This window comes from Lactuca virosa, chromosome 7 (assembly GCF_052849685.1).
Source record: "Lactuca virosa cultivar CGN04683 chromosome 7, Lactuca_virosa_CGN04683_v6, whole genome shotgun sequence".
In the NCBI taxonomy this organism is placed as follows: Eukaryota; Viridiplantae; Streptophyta; class Magnoliopsida; order Asterales; family Asteraceae; genus Lactuca; species Lactuca virosa.
In genome coordinates, this window is record NC_136432.1 from 26982033 (window position 1) to 27000889 (window position 18857).

Genomic DNA, 18857 nt, shown 5'->3' on the forward strand with positions numbered 1-18857 from the left:
TGACCTAAACCCTAGAATAAATAAAAATAAAAGTATATAAATGATGTGGAATTGTGGGTATTTCCTAAAGTTGTTTGGTATGGGCCGAAACATCATCGAGAGCGCCTGGCACATTTTTCGACGTCATGGCCATGCTAGGAATAGGAATACTGCCCCATGGCCACGCCTCGTGGCAAATTGTTGAGATGGTAACACCGGACAACGCGAAAGGAAAGAAGAAAACCCTCTTTTTTTTCTTTTCTTATTTCCCATCTTTATTTTAAGAGTAAATTACACGCATCGTCCATTGTGCATGTGTTAAAAGACATGTTACTTACACGCTTCATCCCTCCGTACATAAAAAACATTTTGCCCCTACTTATCTATTTTATTTATTTATTAATTATTAATTATTAATCTATTAAAAGAAATTGTTTAATTTAACATAAGGTCCTTTAACCATTTTTACCATTGTCATTGACCAACACCACCACCACCACTGTCGTCGACCACCAACTCTAATACTCCGACGACTCTGGACTAGAAAGGAAGAAATCCATCTTTTTCTCTCTCTCTACTCCGTTTTTTCCAACGAATCTGGACTGAAAAGGAAGAATAAATCGACGAACCATGGTCGGAAATAGGATAAGGATTCGTCACCACTCATCATCGATAGGGTGGTCGAATGGTTGGAGAAGAAGAAGATATGGATAGACCCAAACCCTAATTGCCGTCATCGCCATTTAATATGTCAAAACCCAAACCCAAGATTGCCCATGTATCCCTTCATCTTTTATGACGTGGATATGGAAGAGTCACAGTCACCACCATCACACACACACACACACACACATATATATATATATATATATATATATATATATATATATATATATATACTAGCTCATATCTAAGTTTTCCAATGGCTGTGGCGATAGTTCGGATTTCAGGCGGCGTTAGGTTTCTGCGCATATCTATGGTGGCGATGGCAGCTCACAACACAAATGGTTTAAAGCATATAAGTGGCCATAGAGGCTCTGCGAAGTCACCTTCTCTCTGGCGAGGCAGCGACTTCGATCGTCACTGGAAATGGCTTCAACGTTGCGTGTTGGGATGTAAGTAAGGGTGAAGGAGTTGGTCGGAGATGGTGATAGATTGGGAAAGAAGGATCATCGGAGGGTGGAGACGTGATGTTGGCCGGTAAATGGCCGACAAGTTGGATCTCGTGTTTACCAAATCATTATGAGTATTTATACGTATTAATAAATAATCCCGCAATCTATCATTTCTTCAATATTTTATTGAATGAGAAAATGAATTTTCTTTTAACATGTTGTTGTGTAAAAAAAGTTTACTATAAATTCTTTTCCCAAAAAATGAGTTTATAATAAATTAGTTTTTCTTATAAAGCTTCTAGAATTATTTTTTTATAAAATCATGTAATTTATTTTTAAAATTATCCAAAAATGACGTTTAAAATTAAAAGGAAAAAAAATGACATGAAAATTATTTTGATGAGGTGGTTGTTTGGTAACAATTTCCTAAAAAAATGGTGTGTCGTGGAAAGTTGCATGACATGAGGTGATAAAAAAAATTGTATGGAGGAAAAAAAAACGGAACACTCAACTTTTCGTTTGTGGACATTCCCGGTTATTGTTGATGGAGCATTTGGAATTGTTCTAGACTTATAGTTGCAGAGTTGATTGCTATTCTATTAGTTGTGTATATCATTTGTGATGTTTTAGATGTCGTTTGTTTTTTCAAAGCGAAAATGTCTGAAGTCTACGGACCACCTCTGCAACCCCTGTAGCAGAAGAGGGGGACCAAACGGCTGCAACATGTAATAAAAAATTTGTTTGTTTTTTAACCTCTGCAGACTGCTGCAATAAGTTAAAATAAAGTGTGAAGAGGTTTGAAGCAGAGGGTCATGTGTTGCGCCACGCAACAAACACATACACAACAGTTTTTAAGTTAGAAGTCTCTGAAAAACAAACAGCTGCGAAGGACCAAGTGTCACGCGTGTGCTGCGCGACGCAACAATTGTTGGGTCAAAAATATGGTTTATACTTTGCTTTTCTAAGCATTTATTGTTTTTATTATTTGGGCAAAAAATAGTATAAGATTAATTGTAGCTTGGACCGAGCATTGGATTATTTGTATTTTGGGCTTGACCTTAGGTCCATATATATATATATATATATATATATATATATATATATATATATATATATATATATATATATATATAGGGTGAGGAGTGCATGTGAATGATGAACATTAGAGGAGCTTAAGTGTGTGCATATGAAGGTGTTCTAGAGAGAGAAACTAGAGAGAAGAACAAGTGTGTGTTAGTGTGTGTGAATCTCATGTAAAGGATCATCATTCTATTCATTAATACATTGAGATTCATATTATTCTTCTTCTCCTTCTCTTCTATTTGATTTGACATCATCCGTTTGATTGGGATTCCGCACCATCAAACGGATCTGATTGATACACAAGCATTTTAGGGACATACAATTGGTATCAGAGTTTGGATTGTATCACTAATCTTTGTCAGATCTGGAGCCGATTTGATCTTATTTTGGAAAGATTCTTGCGTTTTTGGATAGAATCTGAAAATTAGGGGGGGTTTGTTCTTCGCGTTTTTCATAAAAACGAGTTTTTGATCGAGTTTTGGAGCAAAAATAGTGAAAAACGTCGTTTTTTTCGCGATCTGAAGCTGTGTTTACGGTCTTTGAAGGGTTTACGGTCCGAGGTTTACGGTCGCCAGAGTTTACGGTCGCCGGAGTTTGCGGCCTCGGCTCGGAATTCGGCTCGGTGAACGGCTAGGAAAGCCGGCTCAGCAGCAGCAAGCTTCGCATCAGCGCTTTAATAAAAAAGGAAACGGATTTAGGGGGTGCCGGGGATCGAACCCGGGACCTCTAGTTCCTAATCTCAACGTGTTAGCCAACTCAACTACCTGATTCCTTGTTTCACTCCTTCGAAACTTAATTCAAAACAAGTCCTTCTCGGTTCCATCTTTCGAAATTTGACACTTTTAACCCAAAAACTCAATTTCTTTTAGTTTTAAATTCCTTTTTCATTCAAAATATATAAAAAATAAATAAATAAATAAAATAAAATAATAATAATAATAATAATAATAATAATAATAATAATAATAATAATAATAATAATAATAAATTTTAGTTTTAAAGTTTGACTTTTATTTTTGATTTTTTTACTTAAAATTTTTACTTTGACTTTTAAAGTTTGAACTTTGGCTTTAAACTTTGATTTTCTCGTTTAACTTTTAAAATTTCAAATTTAGCTTTTCGGTTTGACTTTTAAGTTTGACTTTTCAACTTTGACTTTTGAGTTTGAGTTTTTAAATTTGACTTTTAAGGTTGACTTTTGAGGTTTATAGTCAAAGGACATTTTTAAATTTAAGTTTGACTTTTAAGCTTGACTCTTTAAATTTGACTTTTAATGGTTTTTGAGGTCTACAAGGGAATTAAAGACATGAAAGAGAGTCGTCGGGATATGTTAAGACAAAATTTCAACATGTTCGATTATATCCCTGGAGAAACCCTGGAAGCTCAGTTGAAGCGATTTACTACACTTACTTCTGAGATGAGTATAGCTGAGATTTTCTTGAATAAATCTGAGATAAACAAAAAGCTGCTGAATGCACTTCCGAAATCGTGGGATATGAACGTGGCTGTCATCAAGAAGACAAAAGATCTCAATCGTCTTAGTCTTGCTGCTATAATTGAAGAACTTGATGCTTTGAAGTGTGGAAAAACAATGAGTTCCGCAAACCTTCCGGTCAATGAAGTTTCTTGTTCTCAATCATGTGAAGTTTCATGTTCTCAATCATGTGAAGCTACGATTAAACTTCTTCGTGAACATAATGATTTATTAAAAAGAGAAGTTGAGGACCTGAGATATGAAGGTTATCAACTCAGGAAAGGACAGAAACCCCTAAAGGCCCAGTTAGAAACAAAAATAAAGGACTTTAGGAAGCTTCAGGAAGAATTCAGCAACAAGTGTGAAAATTATGACTATATTAAGAGACAACTTGATGTTGTAACCGAAGAACTTGACGCTTTGAAAATTAAGTGTGGAAAAACAGATGTTAGTTTCAAAAATTATACTGCGTCAAGTAAGACAGTCGAGTCCTTATTTGAAACCCAATTAAAGTTCAAAGATAATCAAAACAAGGGTCTAGGGTATGATAGTGTTCCTCCACCTTCCAATCATAACTACACATCCATCCCTACGACACAGGAAGAAATTGACAGGGAGGCACATCTTCAATATGGCAAACCAGCTGGATTTGTGTCAGGAGGTATTCAGGTTGAAAATACTAATGTTTCTACTTCATGTGCATGTAAAGTAGCAGAAGATGAGAACAAGGAGAAAACCATTGAACAAACCAACATCTCCTTGAACTCTGAATCTGTTGCTTCGAACTCAGCTGTTTCTGATCGACCTGCTGTTGAGAAATACAGGCCACCAATTCCAGCGAAACAGAGTGCCTCCTATAATTGTGCTTGTGGGAACAATAAGAGACAAGGTAAGGACACGCCACCAGGGACAGGAAGAAACAATTTCCCAGTGAAGAAAAAGACTTGTTTTCACTCTGGAACACCTGGTCACATTGCCCGAAACTGTCCAAATCGCGCATACGTTCCCTACTATGCACAAGGCTGGTAGAACGCGCCAAGAGGGAGATACTTCAAAAGAAACCCCTCAAGGTCACGTTCAGACCATGGTGACTGGAACGCGCAGAAGGCCAAGAATCAAACCCACAAGGCCAATAATCCGAATCCCAAGAACAAGAAGGGAATGCAGGCCAAGAAGCCAAATCTAAGAGATGCTCCCGTGAAGCCAAAATCAAAGTCATCTCAACGGCCGACATCAAGATCAAAAGCAAGTACTGAGCCACCCATCAGATCGAAAAAGAATGGGTTAAACCCAACTACAAATGGGTTCCAAAGGCTCACTCTCCCAAATCAACTAATGACTCTAATATTTCTTCATTATCTGTTTGTGATAAGCATGACATGTCATGGGAGAGAGTACCGTGCGTTAATGACAAAGGTCGACCCAGTTTCAAAATGGACTAGGTTCCAAAGACCAACTAATCCCGCTCTGTGTCGGAGCAGCTATGGAGGCATATCATCAGACTTCGGTTTGTTGGTAGTGGCTGTTCCAGGCACATGATAGGAGGCATCTCTCAACTGTACAACACTCAAAACATTGTTTGAGAGTATGTGTCCTTTGCGGGAAGGGAATAAAGGAAGAGATCACTCATGGGGTTAGTGCTTAATGACATGAAGAATTTTCGGATCTGTTCTGAGATTACGCGTGCTGTTCTCAGACCTTCTGGATGCAAATTCAATCGGTGACTTACGGTTTGAGTTTTCTTCTCTATACTCCTGAGTTTTTCTTAAGCTGATTCGCTTTAAAGACTAATTTTTGTTTTAGGATAGTTTAAATTTGCGCATTTACTTTCGTTTCTCTCATATGCACAAATTTAGGGGGAGAAATAAAAACAAAACAAAAATTTTAAAATTTTAAAAAATCCAAAAACATTAGAAAATCAGAAAATCAAAAAAATATGTTGGTTATGAAATGTGCTTGAGGGAGATGTTTTGGGAAGTGATATAATCATATGATAGCAGACAATTTGAATCTGTGTAAGGGACTGAATCTGAATTGTCTAGGCTCTGTGTTCGATGCGCTGGTAGGCACGAAAGATTAAAATGGACTTGACTAGGCATTAATGAACTTAAGGAATCTAGAGACTTGAAAAATCTTGACCTAGATAGATCCATTTAGCCTGACAATACGACGCTCAGATAGGTTGAGCAGGGAGATATACATGATAATCCACCGGTCACATTAAATTAATCCGTATCTAGAACTGTGGTTTAACTCTTCCTCGATGTACGGACTTTGTCCTTAATTCCGGTATTGATGGGGCGACTGGGGAATTCCGATAAAGTAGGTCTGTAGAAAATTATTTTCTTGCTTTCTTTCTGTTAGTCATATGTTGCCTCCTCTGCGTGATTGAAATGCATCCGACCTGGACTGCAACATATGCAATTCTATTTCTCTGCATCTTCTATCTATGCAATTCTTCTTGTCTGTTAGACATATGCTGTCTCCTTTGCGTGTTTGAAATACATCCGACGTGCGTTCAAAGCCAAATTCTGAAGAAAATCCCAACTGCTCAAGATGAAGTCATTCATTAAAGATTCATATGTTCATCTTGAAGTCATGAAGATATCAAAGAGTAAAGCTGAAGCCAAAGCTCCCAATGAAGATTAACAAGAAAGCCAGCTATTTTTTAGGGGGAGCTTGTTGGGTCATTTAAGAAAAGAAAAGAAAGCTATAAACCAAGGGGGAGATTGTTGGGTCAAAAATATGGTTTATACTTTGCTTTTCTAAGCATTTATTGTTTTTATTATTTGGGCCAAAAATAGTATAGGATTAATTGTAGCTTGGACCGAGCATTGGATTATTTGTATTTTGGGCTTGGCCTTAGGTCCATATATATATATATATATATATATATATATATATATATATATATATATATATATATATATATATATATATATATATATATATATATATATATATAGGGTGAGGAGTGCATGTGAAGGATGAACATTAGAGGAGCTTAAGTGTGTGCATATGAAGGTGTTCTAGAGAGAGAAACTAGAGAGAAGAACAAGTGTGTGTTAGTGTGTGTGAATCTCATGTAAATGATCATCATTCTATTCATTAATACATTGAGATTCATATTATTCTTCTTCTCCTTCTCTTCTATTTGATTTGACATCATCCGTTTGATTGGGATTCCACACCATCAAACGGATCTGATTGATACACAAGCATTTTAGGGACTTACAACAATAAGTTGTCAGAAGTAGTTTTTTTTAGAAAAAACAAGCAGGACCTTAGTTTACGCCACATGTTTGTGTTTTTGCCGGTTTTAAGGGGATCAATTCTTTTAAGGCTTACAAATATCCCTTTTGAGCATGCAACTCGATATCATATATGGTTAAGACATCTTGCTGATTTTCAGACATTTTTCTTTGTTTTTGTTAATCTGTGCTGATTTTCGGGTTGGGTTTGGGGATTGTAAAAACATTAAAAAACCACAAAAATAACTACAGAAAAATCTAGAAGACAACTTGGAAACATTATTAGATAACAAACTTGGTTTCAAAAATGTTTTTAACAGGATAGAAAAAAAAAACATCAGCACCATTCCATAATTATTAAATAATAAAACCCCACCGCCTCTATTTTCCAGAAGGAAAAAAAAGTCCACTACCCTGTGTCCTCAAACTATGTATACCTTCATATTTCAATCTTCACATTTTCACCGATGCATAGGCGTCGTTTCTTTGAATCGGATCTAACTAAAAACAAAAAAAGAAAAAATATATATAACATTTTCAAAATAAATAAATAAATAAAGAAAACACTAATAAATAACAAAACGCAATGTGTCAAGATATATACATACCATCTTGTTCTTTTGCATCAATTTCTTCTTTGACAAAACGATGAGTGCGTGTTTTATGCAAATCTCTCACGATATAATTAAAAATGTATCTTTTTAGCCTGTCAAAAGCAAAAAATCACACTCACACATAACAATTAAAAATAAAATTCAAATGACTTGCATCATAAATCATCAATAATATAATTCAAATGACTCACATCAACAAGAAAACTCTTGATGAACCGGAGATCATGCCTGGAAAGTTAAAAACTTCAATTCCTGATTGATTCACACTCGAGGGTTGCTGATTTGTGGTTGTAATAGTTAAGGTGTTACCCTGATAATTATGTAAAAAAAATATAAGAAATAGAGTAAATAACATTTTTGGTCCCGAAACGTTTTCTTTAGCAATTTTGATCTTTATTTTAGGTCCGTGTAACGCTTTTGGTCCCGAGTATAGCTGATTTTTCCAATTTTGGTAAAAAAAAATATAGCTTACACACAAATAAGGACCAAATTGCAAGGGAAAACTTTTTTGCCACCAAAATTGAAAAGCGGCTATGCTCAGGGACGAAAATGTAATTTATCTAAGAAATATGAAACTTTAGAAACACAAACTCCATAATACATAACTAAGAAAAACTAGTTTCTTTTCTAAAAGATCACCTGAAAAGTGTTTTCTCTGAACGTTTTGAGCTTTTTATGACAGAAATAGGTCCAATAATCAATAGGACCTCTGCATTCGTTCTGCCACAACTCATTATATTCCTCCAATGATCCAACGAGTGCTATTAGATAGAAAAAGGAACATAAAATTAGATACCTTTTATGAAAACACAAAAGAAAAAGTCACTAAATTAAATAGCCAAAAAAGAGTACGTCTATGAACTTTCTTGGTTATTTAGGAACAAAATTAACATAAGATTCATAAACCAAGAAAGCACGATTAAACAAGATCCCAAATCCCTTCACCATGTCAAAAAGATTTAAAAAAAAATGAACATAAGATTCATAAACTAAAAAATAGTACGTCTATGAACTTTCTTGGTTATTTAGGAAAACACAAAAGAAAAAGTCACTAAATTAAATAGCCAAAAAAGAGTATGTCTATGACCTTTCTTGGTTATTTAGGAACAAAATGAACATAAGATTCATAAACCAAGAAAACACGATTAAACAAGATCCCAAATCCCTTCACCCTGTCAAAAAGATTTAAAAAAAAAAAAGAGTTAACATTCATACGTTGTTGTTCATCAATTTGTGCTTCCCTAGCAAACTTATCAGCAGATCTCACATCTCCTCAAATGATCAAGAATGTATCTTGTCAACCTGAAAAACAAAATCACGACTAATTACATAATCGACAAACAAATATGCTTAAAAAATAAATTTTAAATGACTCACAACAAAATCTCTTTCTTTAGTAACTTGATTGGTGTTCATTAACCGCAAAAGAAAAAAAATACCATAGTTTATGAGATTTGGAGTAAAACATAAATTTTGGACAATATGCAAGAAATACCAATACCGTTTCATAATTATAAAATTGTACTTTGTTTTTTCACCTTATCGAAGCATGCATTGTATTATAAAAAATAATTTAGGTGACATAGTTAAAAATCCCCTAGTTTAATATTGCTTAATTACTTGTTTGTACACAATAAGTTGTCTTAAATAATAAAAGTTTGATGCTATGCTACGACTAAAAGAAAATTCCTGATATGGATAGTTTTTTATATAAAAATATAGACTTCAAAACTTTTTCCCATATTTACACATCACTTTCGATAAAAACATATTGATTTGTGTCATAATATTTTGAAGTAAAATGCTCTAACAATGCAATAATAAGGAAAAAAAAAAAACGAAGTACAATTTCTTGCACTTTGCCCTGTAATTTTTTAACGATTTCTAAGGTTCAGATTTGTCTGATTCATGCTAGATAAGTTAATGAAATATTATATTATACATCTCCACTCCTAGTAATATTACTAGGAACCATCAACTTAGTTTCATAAAAAAAAAATAGGGATTTAATCACAATGTACAAACCCAAAAATTTAACAGCATATAGAAAACCATAAATAGATTCGATTTTTGGTCAATACAGAGTATAGGAATCAACCAAACAGTCAATAAACCTCTTCACAAAGCTATAATCATAAAAAATTCGAAGCTTGATACGAGATTTTACCTTAAATCGCAAAGAACTCCACAATTTCCTTTACTCTCTCTCTCTCTCTCTCTCTCTCTCTCTCTCTCTCTCCCTCCCTCCCTCCCTCCCTCTCTCTCTCTCTCTCTCCCGATATCTAGGGTTTTTGTTTGAAATTTTAATGCTGAAATCTTTTTTAAATCAAAGTTTGGACGAACCTAACCCCATGTTATGTACGATCCGATTTCTCGCGAGATAAGCATCTTTCAAACTTCAAACAAAAGTAATACAAAAGTTGATCATTAAAAACTTATAAAAAATAACCTTCCGTTTGAATTTATCAAAGTATGTTATTGTGTGAAACCCATAATTTATAAAATTTCTCCATCTACCCTTATTTTGTCATTTTGTTGTTTTTTTTTATTTTGTTTTGTTTTTTTGTTGTCTTTTTATTTTATCATTTTGTTGTTTTTATTTTTTTATTTTGTTGTTTTTTTATTATTATTATTTAATAAAAAAAATTTCATCAACACAATTTTTTTTTAAAAAAAATCATTTTAATAGTCAAAGCATCTTCATCTTTTCATCGATGGTTTTCATGACTTTTAATAATATATTTTTATATGAAAAATAAAACTCCTTTTAACAGTCAAAACATCTTCATACCATATATAATTAATTTTTATTTTGTCATTTTGTCTCTATCTGTAACAATAAAAAAAATTCATTTTTCAATTTTTAATAATCACAAACCAAACGAGATATACAGTAAGGGAATCTTGCTTTATTATATTTCGACTCTTAAAATTTACATTTTCAACCCTTCAACTTTTATGATATATTCATTTTCTTTGCATGTTATTCAATCGTTTGTCTTTAATAATAAAGAAATTGGTTTGATGTTTTGTTTTCTTCTATTATTATGTATATATAATACGATCGATCGATCGATTGAAACCATTCAAAATTTCATATCTCATATATCTACGTAAACATATCTACAACGGTTGAATCATATGACGGATTTTCAGACTAATCAGGTTTTTTTTTCTTTTTGGATAGTTATAGTATACTAATACTTTGACACAATTATCATACTGAGCATGTATGTATTTTATTTGTCAGGTGTTTAGCACACGTGAAAATCTGAAGGAGTGGGTTAACAATGTGGCACGAATTCTGGGATATGTGGTCATTACAAAAAGATCAAAAACGAAAGCAAGTGGTGGCTATGTTTCAAGAATCATTTTAGTTTGTGATCGGAGTGGTGTCTATAAAGGTACAGATACATCAGAAATATGGGGCAAAAAAAACTATCCCTTTGAATTTGTCGGAATTTATTATAAGACAGATGATTTTTGGACCTTGAAAGTTATAAATGGTGAACATAACCATGACCCTGCAATGTATATGGAGGGTCATGCATTTGCAAGACGGCTGACTAAGATGAGCGTCGTATGGTGGAAGACATGACAGATAATGATGTTCGACAACGTATAATTCTTTCGGCCTTGAAGAGTCAAAATGAACACAATGTAAGTACAATAGAAACCATTTATAATGCACGAGAAAAATATTGATCACAAATGTGTGCAGGTCAAAGCGAAACGCAAGTTGTATTCAAAATTTTGCAGTTAAAAGGAGATGGATACTGTGGATTCCAAGTGAATTTCAACCATATGTGTCACACATACAAAATGTGGAAGGAGATGGACACTGTGGATTCCGAGCAATAGCTGTTGCTCTTGGTTTTAGTGAAGACTATTGGTATCAAATTCGAACTGACTTATACGGAGAGTTATTGATGCGTATTAATGATTATAGAGTGGTTTTTGAAAATGACATAAATACCATTAGTAAAGCGTTGAATTTCTATGAAACACTCGCGATTCAAAAATATTGGATGATTATGCCTAACACTAGTATTTTAATTGCTAATAAGTATGGTGTTATTGTTCATTTCTTAAGCAAAGACAAATCTTCAACGTCTTTCCCACATTGGAGTGGTCCACAAGATTTCCCAAATCATCCAATTATAAATATCGCCCTCTTTAATGGTTGCCATTATATTAAGGTTGATTTACAAGAGGGTCGTCCAATGGCTACTGTTTCTTGGTTGTGGAACATGCACAAATCAGCACATTGTACTGGATGACAAACATTGTATCACACTCGATTGTCAACTTACGTTCGACCATATAGACAATTCATTAATCGTCGTACTGAAAGAGTTAACGTATCGGATAATTCATGAAATGTAAATTTTAATTTGTTTAATAATAACACTGTATGTTTATGTTGTATCATGCTCGATTGTTATTATTATTGTTATCATTATTATTGTTATTATTTTTAAATTAATTAATTAATTAATAATAATAATAATAATAATAATAATAATAATAATAATTATTATTATTATAATAATAAATGTAAAAAACAAAAAAATAATTATAATTATTATTAATTAATAATAATAGTAATAATTATAATTATAATAATTAATGTAGAAAAAAAAAGACAACAAAATGACAAAAAATTGACAAAAGACAAAAAAGGGGGTAGAAATTGGAATTTGGGGGTACGTACAAAAAACCTCTTCTTCAAGAGTTTTCTTGTTTACGTGAGTCATTTGAAATATATTATTGATGATTCATGGTGCAAGTCATTTGAATTTTATTTTAGTTGTTATATATAAGCGTGTGATTTTTGTTTTTGACTGGCTAAAAAGATACATTTTTAATTACATGGCAAGGGATTTGTATAAAACACTCCCCGGTTGTCTTGTCAAAGAAGAAGAAATTGACGCAAAAGAAAAAGATGAAAAAGATTATATATATATATATATATATATATATATATATATATATATATATATATATATATATATATATATAATTGTGTGTTTGAAATCTTATGTACTCACCAGGTTTACCAACCTGACCCACTCACTTTATTTTATCACAGGTGGTTATATGAAATATACATTATGCTGAGAGATTCAAGGAGTATTAGGCCACTAGTTTATTTAATGTAAGACTTGTAATATTTCGTTATGCTTATGTTTCTATATTGACGATTATATCCCAACGTTTTAATATAAATAAAATACATTTCTTTGGAAATGCTTTGATAATATCATTATCATGTTTTCTGGGAACAAATTCCGCAATACTATTTTTCAAAAAGGATACTCTGATTTTTAAATAAGCATAAACAAATCGGTCTTTTCTGGCCGTGAAAATGAGGATGTTATAGTTGGTATCAGAGCATTAGTTTAAGCGAACTAGGAATTTTAGGAAATTGTAGACTTAAACTTAGAAATGCTAAGCGATGATCGTGAGGAGTGTGTCTATTATATTTTAGGTAGTATACCTGAATAGACACGGGCAATAGCTTATTTAGGGAATAAGCCTAAATTGCTTTTATGTGCTAATGATTTATGCTATAAGATGCCTTGTATGCTCTATGTGTTGGGTTTTGATCACTATAACACTCCTATGGTGCACATACAACCCTAAATGCTTTGGATCTATGTTTTCTCTATTTATACATGCATTTTGTTTTTCTAAAGCATTCACCCTAGCTAGCATACAATTGAAGCTATATAATAAAACTTAGTTTGGATGCTTACCTCTTGAGTAGGGTAGAGTTATTGACCTTTGAAAGCTTGAGCACCCCAAGTGTGATGCCTCTATGTCACACCCCCAAACCGAAACGGCGGAAACGTTCGGGGGTGGATGACGTCATATGTAGTATCACAACAATTGCATCATAGTAATCAAAGTAAACACAACCATTACATTGAATATATAAAAAGTATTTACATCTGTTTGATTCGTATTCATATACACCAAAAGTATAACAAAATATAAAGACGTGACTCTATATGCTTCGTCTTCTCAAAAGTCTGCTGAGGTACCTGTCTGCTGATTTCCTGAGAATACAAGCGATTTTGAAAAGAGAGTATCAGCATAAAGGCTGGTGAGTTCATAAGCATGTTTTTGTGATGAAAACATGTTAATGAATCAGTGAAAATGTTTATATGTTTCCAAGAAAATCCAATATTTACTAATGTATGAGTTTGTTACAGTGATCTATAATTATGAAAACCCTGGCTATCACCAGTATGTATAGAATGTTCTGTTGGAAAACCCTGGTTACTACCAGTATGTATAGTAGTTTCATTAATTAAAATAAAACCATGTATTTTATCCCCTGGAATCCTCCAGTATAATGTATAGTAGTTCTATTAATCAAAATAAAACTAATGAAGAAGGAAATCCCGTAAACGATAAGTTAGTTTATACTATTGTGAGTTGTATAACCATGCTTGATATGAATGATAACCTCTACGACGTTCTTCAGGCGTCGGACGGTATGATATTTGTCACCCCAGGCATGTCTGCCTAACTGTAGCTAGCAGTTTAGGTGTGGGATTGTCAGTCCCAAATAGATCTATTCACAAATCTCATGCTCTCCCTCCAGGAGACTCTGATTATACTAGAAGATAGGATTTAACATGTATCTCGAAAGGTACAAATGAAGAGTTGTCTCACAATCCTGTATTAACTAGTTTACATATAGTTCTGTATTGTTCTTTTGTGATTAAATCAGTTTGTATACTTTATAGAGTAATAGTTATACTTAAATACTATTTGGTAATAAATCCTTGTTACCAGAGAGATAAAAATGAATATCATAAACTAAGTCTGTCATAGTTTATATGTTTAACTGGTGGGATGTCAAGTCCACCAAGAAAATTACACCATTTGTTTGCAAATAAAACGTATTAACGTAATATAATTGTAAAAGGGGGTATCGATCCTCGGGGAAATGGTTGTATTCAATCACCAATGCAATCTAAAAGAACTATTGTAAATAAACTAACTAACTACAATTAAACTAAATGGGGGGTTGTTATGATTGCTTGAAAACTAAAAGACTTGAATAACTAAAAACTTGCAATTAAGCAAGAAAGTGAGATGCTCAAATATTAGAGAGAATTGGTAAACCAAGGCAATTCAACACAATGAACATTTGTGTGTTTATCATTAGGATTTAACATGAAGCTTATCATTCATCCCAAATTGGTTATAGCAATCATAAAGCATGATATGCCAAGATTTCTCATAGGTAGTATGGAGGTTGGGGAAGCCCACAACACACCTTCTTAATCAAAATCAAAGATCCAATTGAAGCAATTGAACCCAAGAAGTTGATTAGCCTTAAGAATGAAGAAATCCCCAATTCCTAGAGGATGTCAATGCTTACACATCCATAAAGGAGTTATGGTTCATAAGCTAGAGATGATTTATACCATCATAAAACCCTTGTTCTAAGTAAATTCAATGATTCAATGCTAAACCAAAGAAATAAACCAACAATTGCTTATTAAAGTACCAAGCTCATGATCAAAGCACTAAACAAGCATATGAAATATGAACTAGAATCATAGACATAAGATAAATGATAAATAAGCATAAATCCTTTAAAAACCCACAAACAATCAGAGGTTTTAGCCAAGGTCTACCAAAATAGAGAGTTTAGCCACTCATGGCAATAGAACAACAATCACAAAAGTCTAATTGCATAAAGAAACTACCAAATAACTTGGAAAGATGAAAAGAAATGAGTCTTCAGCTTCAAAATCGCCTTCTCCTGGTCTCCAATGGTGTCAAATCGAAGTTATGATCAAAGCACTTCATCCAAGCCTTTATCTTTTTAAGCCCAAATCTCCTTTGGTGGATGCGCCAAGCCCAATAATGCATCGAAAAGCCCAATAAGCCCAACTCCAGTCAAACCACAACCGCAATGAGCTCCAAAACCCTGCAAAATTCCTCATGAAAAATAAAAAGTCCCCGATACGATCCATGATAAAGAAAATAAAGAATATACAATGCAATACTAATAAAAAGACCTAAAAATCTACAATAAACTAATAGAAAAAAAAAGAAATAAAATAAGCTATCAAATCACCCCAAGCTTAAACCTAACTTGTCCTCAAGTTAGAACAAGACTAAAATGAGCTCGGGATGAGGTAAACTAAAAAGGAAAAAGAAAGGTACCATAGAACTTGGTCAACATCAGTCAACATGGTCAGAATTAGTCCTTCATGGACCCTACGCATATTCAAAATGTTCCCCGCTTTAGATCCATAAACCATATTCTCAACCACTTGATGTGCGAATAGATCACAGCTGGATGTAGTCGCGGTGTGCAAGATAAAGGAAACAGATATGCGCCCAGTGGGGGCACTTTAAATCACCAATGTAGACCATAGTGCACGAAGGAAAGGCGCCTCTTCACACACTATGATTCCTACATTTGTCAGGCTAAAGTGTTTAATACGAAATAGGGTTTTTGCAGCACGGCCTCCGGGAAAACATCCGGTTTCATAGGCTTCTCCCTTATACTATCCTTTACAGTCTACCGTCTCATCGTCAAGGCCTTTTCTCACCAAAAATCAAAAATAGAATAAAATAATAAAAATTCTACTTAACCTAAATCTAAACCTAACAGCTTAAATCTTCAATATTGAACTTTTGTTATTTGGTCTTCAGCCTCCTTGTTGTTTGATCTTCAGTCTTCTTAAAGCTTCAATTTTTTTTTGAACTAAAGCCTTGAACTTGGATTCTTGTTCTTCTTTTTGTGTTGCTCTTTTTCTTCATTTTTTTCTTCTTTGTTTTTGTTGCTTTTCTTTAATCTTCTTCATTGTTTCTTTTTGTCTTCACTTTTTCAATTTCTTCATTTTTTTGTGTTTTCTTCTTGGAAGGTTTAAGGAATTTCACCATGCAACATAGGATGGGGGCTAACGTGAACATCTAATGATCATTAACAATGTGCCAAGATCAACTAAAAAGGGTGGGATATGACTCAAAAATGGGTGTTACCGAAAAAACTTATTCCCAAAAGATGTGAATTGGGGAACCCACTTCAAAGTTCATCAAGCACCTCAATGCAAGGTGTGGTAAACAAAATCTATCTAACTATATACTCTAGACCCCTAGAAAAATGATGACCTATCTTAAAAAGGTGGTGAGAATCTAACTAAGTAAGGCTCGGACGAGACTCGGGAGTACTAAGGGGTACTACCCCCAAAACCAAGATGCGAGTCTTCAATGTCTTCAAAATATCTTACCGGGCTAATCTTTGCTCGCACACATTGATTTGACCAACCACATCCCTCCGCACCTTGACCCAATCAAGCTACCTGCATCTGACCCCCACACAAGCGGTCTCAAAGTGGTCTGTGAGGCTCAAAACGTGTCCCATTTATCAAATACAAGGAATTATATATCAAGACCCGGGACCAATCTATGATTCAATACTTATGACTCGGCACTATGGTACCTGTAGGGATGAGAAGACAAGAGAGAACAAAAATGCATTAACTTAAACTAGAATGCATCTAAAAAGTATGAAAATTGGATGACCAAAAATGCATGAACAAAAATGCAATATTTTTGAATTTTTTTATGCAATTTTTATGAATGACCTAAATGACTTACTCTAAATGCAACTATATACAACCTAAATGCAATCAAAAATAAAATATAAGAATACCTCACCCCAAGCTTAAAATTAAGCATTGTCCTCAATGCTTAGGATGAGAGTAAGGAAGGATCGTACCAGGATCAAGGTGGAGGAGGCCGGCGAGAACGGTACGGAAGCAACACATAGGTCGTACAATGATGTGTGGGTGGAGTTCTTGGCCACCTAAATACACATGGATGAAAGCTTGGTCGCGCAAAGGAAGCATATGAAATGGCTAGAAATTTTCTTATGAAGTGGCATATTTGCGCGGGTACCCTCGCAAACTTTGCGCGGGTGGGGGGCAGTCTCGCAAGCTTTGCGCGGGTACCCTCGCAAACTTTGCGCGGGTGGGGAGCAGCTGTGCGCATACATCAGAATGCAACTCATGTGGGGGTAATTTGGAGCTCGGAAATTGCACGGCTGGGGTTGGGTCGCGCAACGTTTGCGCGGGTACCCGCGCAAGTTGCAGATTTTGACATTTTTTTGCAATTTTTCGCTCCACAAGCTCCGATTTTCTTCCATACTTTACCAAGATCATTGCTAAACCTCAAGATGCTTATTTTTGACAAACTTCAAGCCTTAAAACATCAAAAATTCAAGCGGATATTATTTATTTACAATGCATTTATTTAACGTCTTTGCCAAGACATAGTCCCGCTTCCGTCAACCTTCGTAAATCGGAGTTTCCAATGTTACGTTGTCAAATTATTCCGTGTCAAAGCCTTCATAAAATGGTTTCAAACGGTGCCCATTCACTTTGAATATTTGATTTGTTTCCAAACTCTTAATTTCAACCGCACCGTGATTAAACACTTTTATAACAATAAAAGGTCCGTGCCATCGAGATCGCAATTTTCCCGGGAATATCTTTAAGCGTGAATGATAAAGAAGAACTTCTTGACCCGGAATAAAGTGTTTTGGGGTTATGTGCTTGTCATGAAATTCCTTTTTCTTCTCTTTGCATCTTTTGAACCTTTTAATTATCTTCTTTTTGACCACTTCCATCAATGGAGGATTCAATCTTCTTTGAGCCTCTCTCTTAGGCTTGCAATCATCTTCCATGAGAATCTTGTGTGTACATACATTAGGGCTTATACCGTTTATTGGCTCAATCACATCAACCCAGTACAATGGAGAAACGTTGCTAGGGTACCTCATTGCTTCAAAGATGTTGAAGTGAATGGTCTCTCCATCAAACTCCATAGTAATTTTCCCTTTATGGACATCAATGATCGTGTGAGCGGTATTCATGAAAGGTCTTCCAAGGAGGATCATAGATGATTTGGAAGGAGTCTTCTCTTCAAGATCAATGACATAAAAATCCACAGGAAAAACAAGGTGATTAACTTGTACTAACACATCCTCCAACACTCCTCTTGGAGACACACTTGACTTGTCCGCTAATTGAATGATTACTCCGGTTTCTTCCAAAGGTCCAATATTAAGAGATTGAAAAACCGAGTATGGCATCACATTGATCGCGGCTCCAAGGTCTAACATGGCACTTTCGACATGCAAATCACCAATGGTACAAGGGATAGCAAATATTCCTGGATCCTTGCATTTGGGAGGTAACTTCTTTTGGATAACCGCAGACACGTTTGCATTGACTTGAATTTTTTCAGCCTTGAATTTCCTCTTCTTGGTGCACAAATCCTTGAGAAATTTTGAATAACTTGG

At 34.3% G+C, this 18857-nt stretch overlaps 1 protein-coding gene across 1 annotated transcript; it reads left to right on the forward strand.

The window, feature by feature from the left end:
• Nucleotides 1–10657: 10657 nt before the first annotated feature.
• On the forward strand, nt 10658–11796 carry LOC145126485 (uncharacterized). The gene is made up of 3 exons (XM_079061847.1): nt 10658–10681; nt 10767–11047; nt 11238–11796. Exons 1-3 carry the CDS (start codon nt 10658–10660, stop codon nt 11794–11796), a joined length of 864 nt encoding a protein of 287 aa, XP_078917973.1.
• The last annotated feature ends 7061 nt before the right edge of the window (nt 11797–18857 follow it).

Bases quoted from the DNA above. Each gene is read 5' to 3' on its own strand.
- LOC145126485 (XM_079061847.1), top strand. From the start codon at position 10,658: ATGACGGATTTTCAGACTAATCAG. The intron at 10,682-10,766 runs GTTTTTTTTTCT...TTTATTTGTCAG, and splicing joins CGGATTTTCAGACTAATCAG to GTGTTTAGCACACGTGAAAA. The intron at 11,048-11,237 runs GTATATGGAGGG...AAATGTGTGCAG, and splicing joins CATAACCATGACCCTGCAAT to GTCAAAGCGAAACGCAAGTT.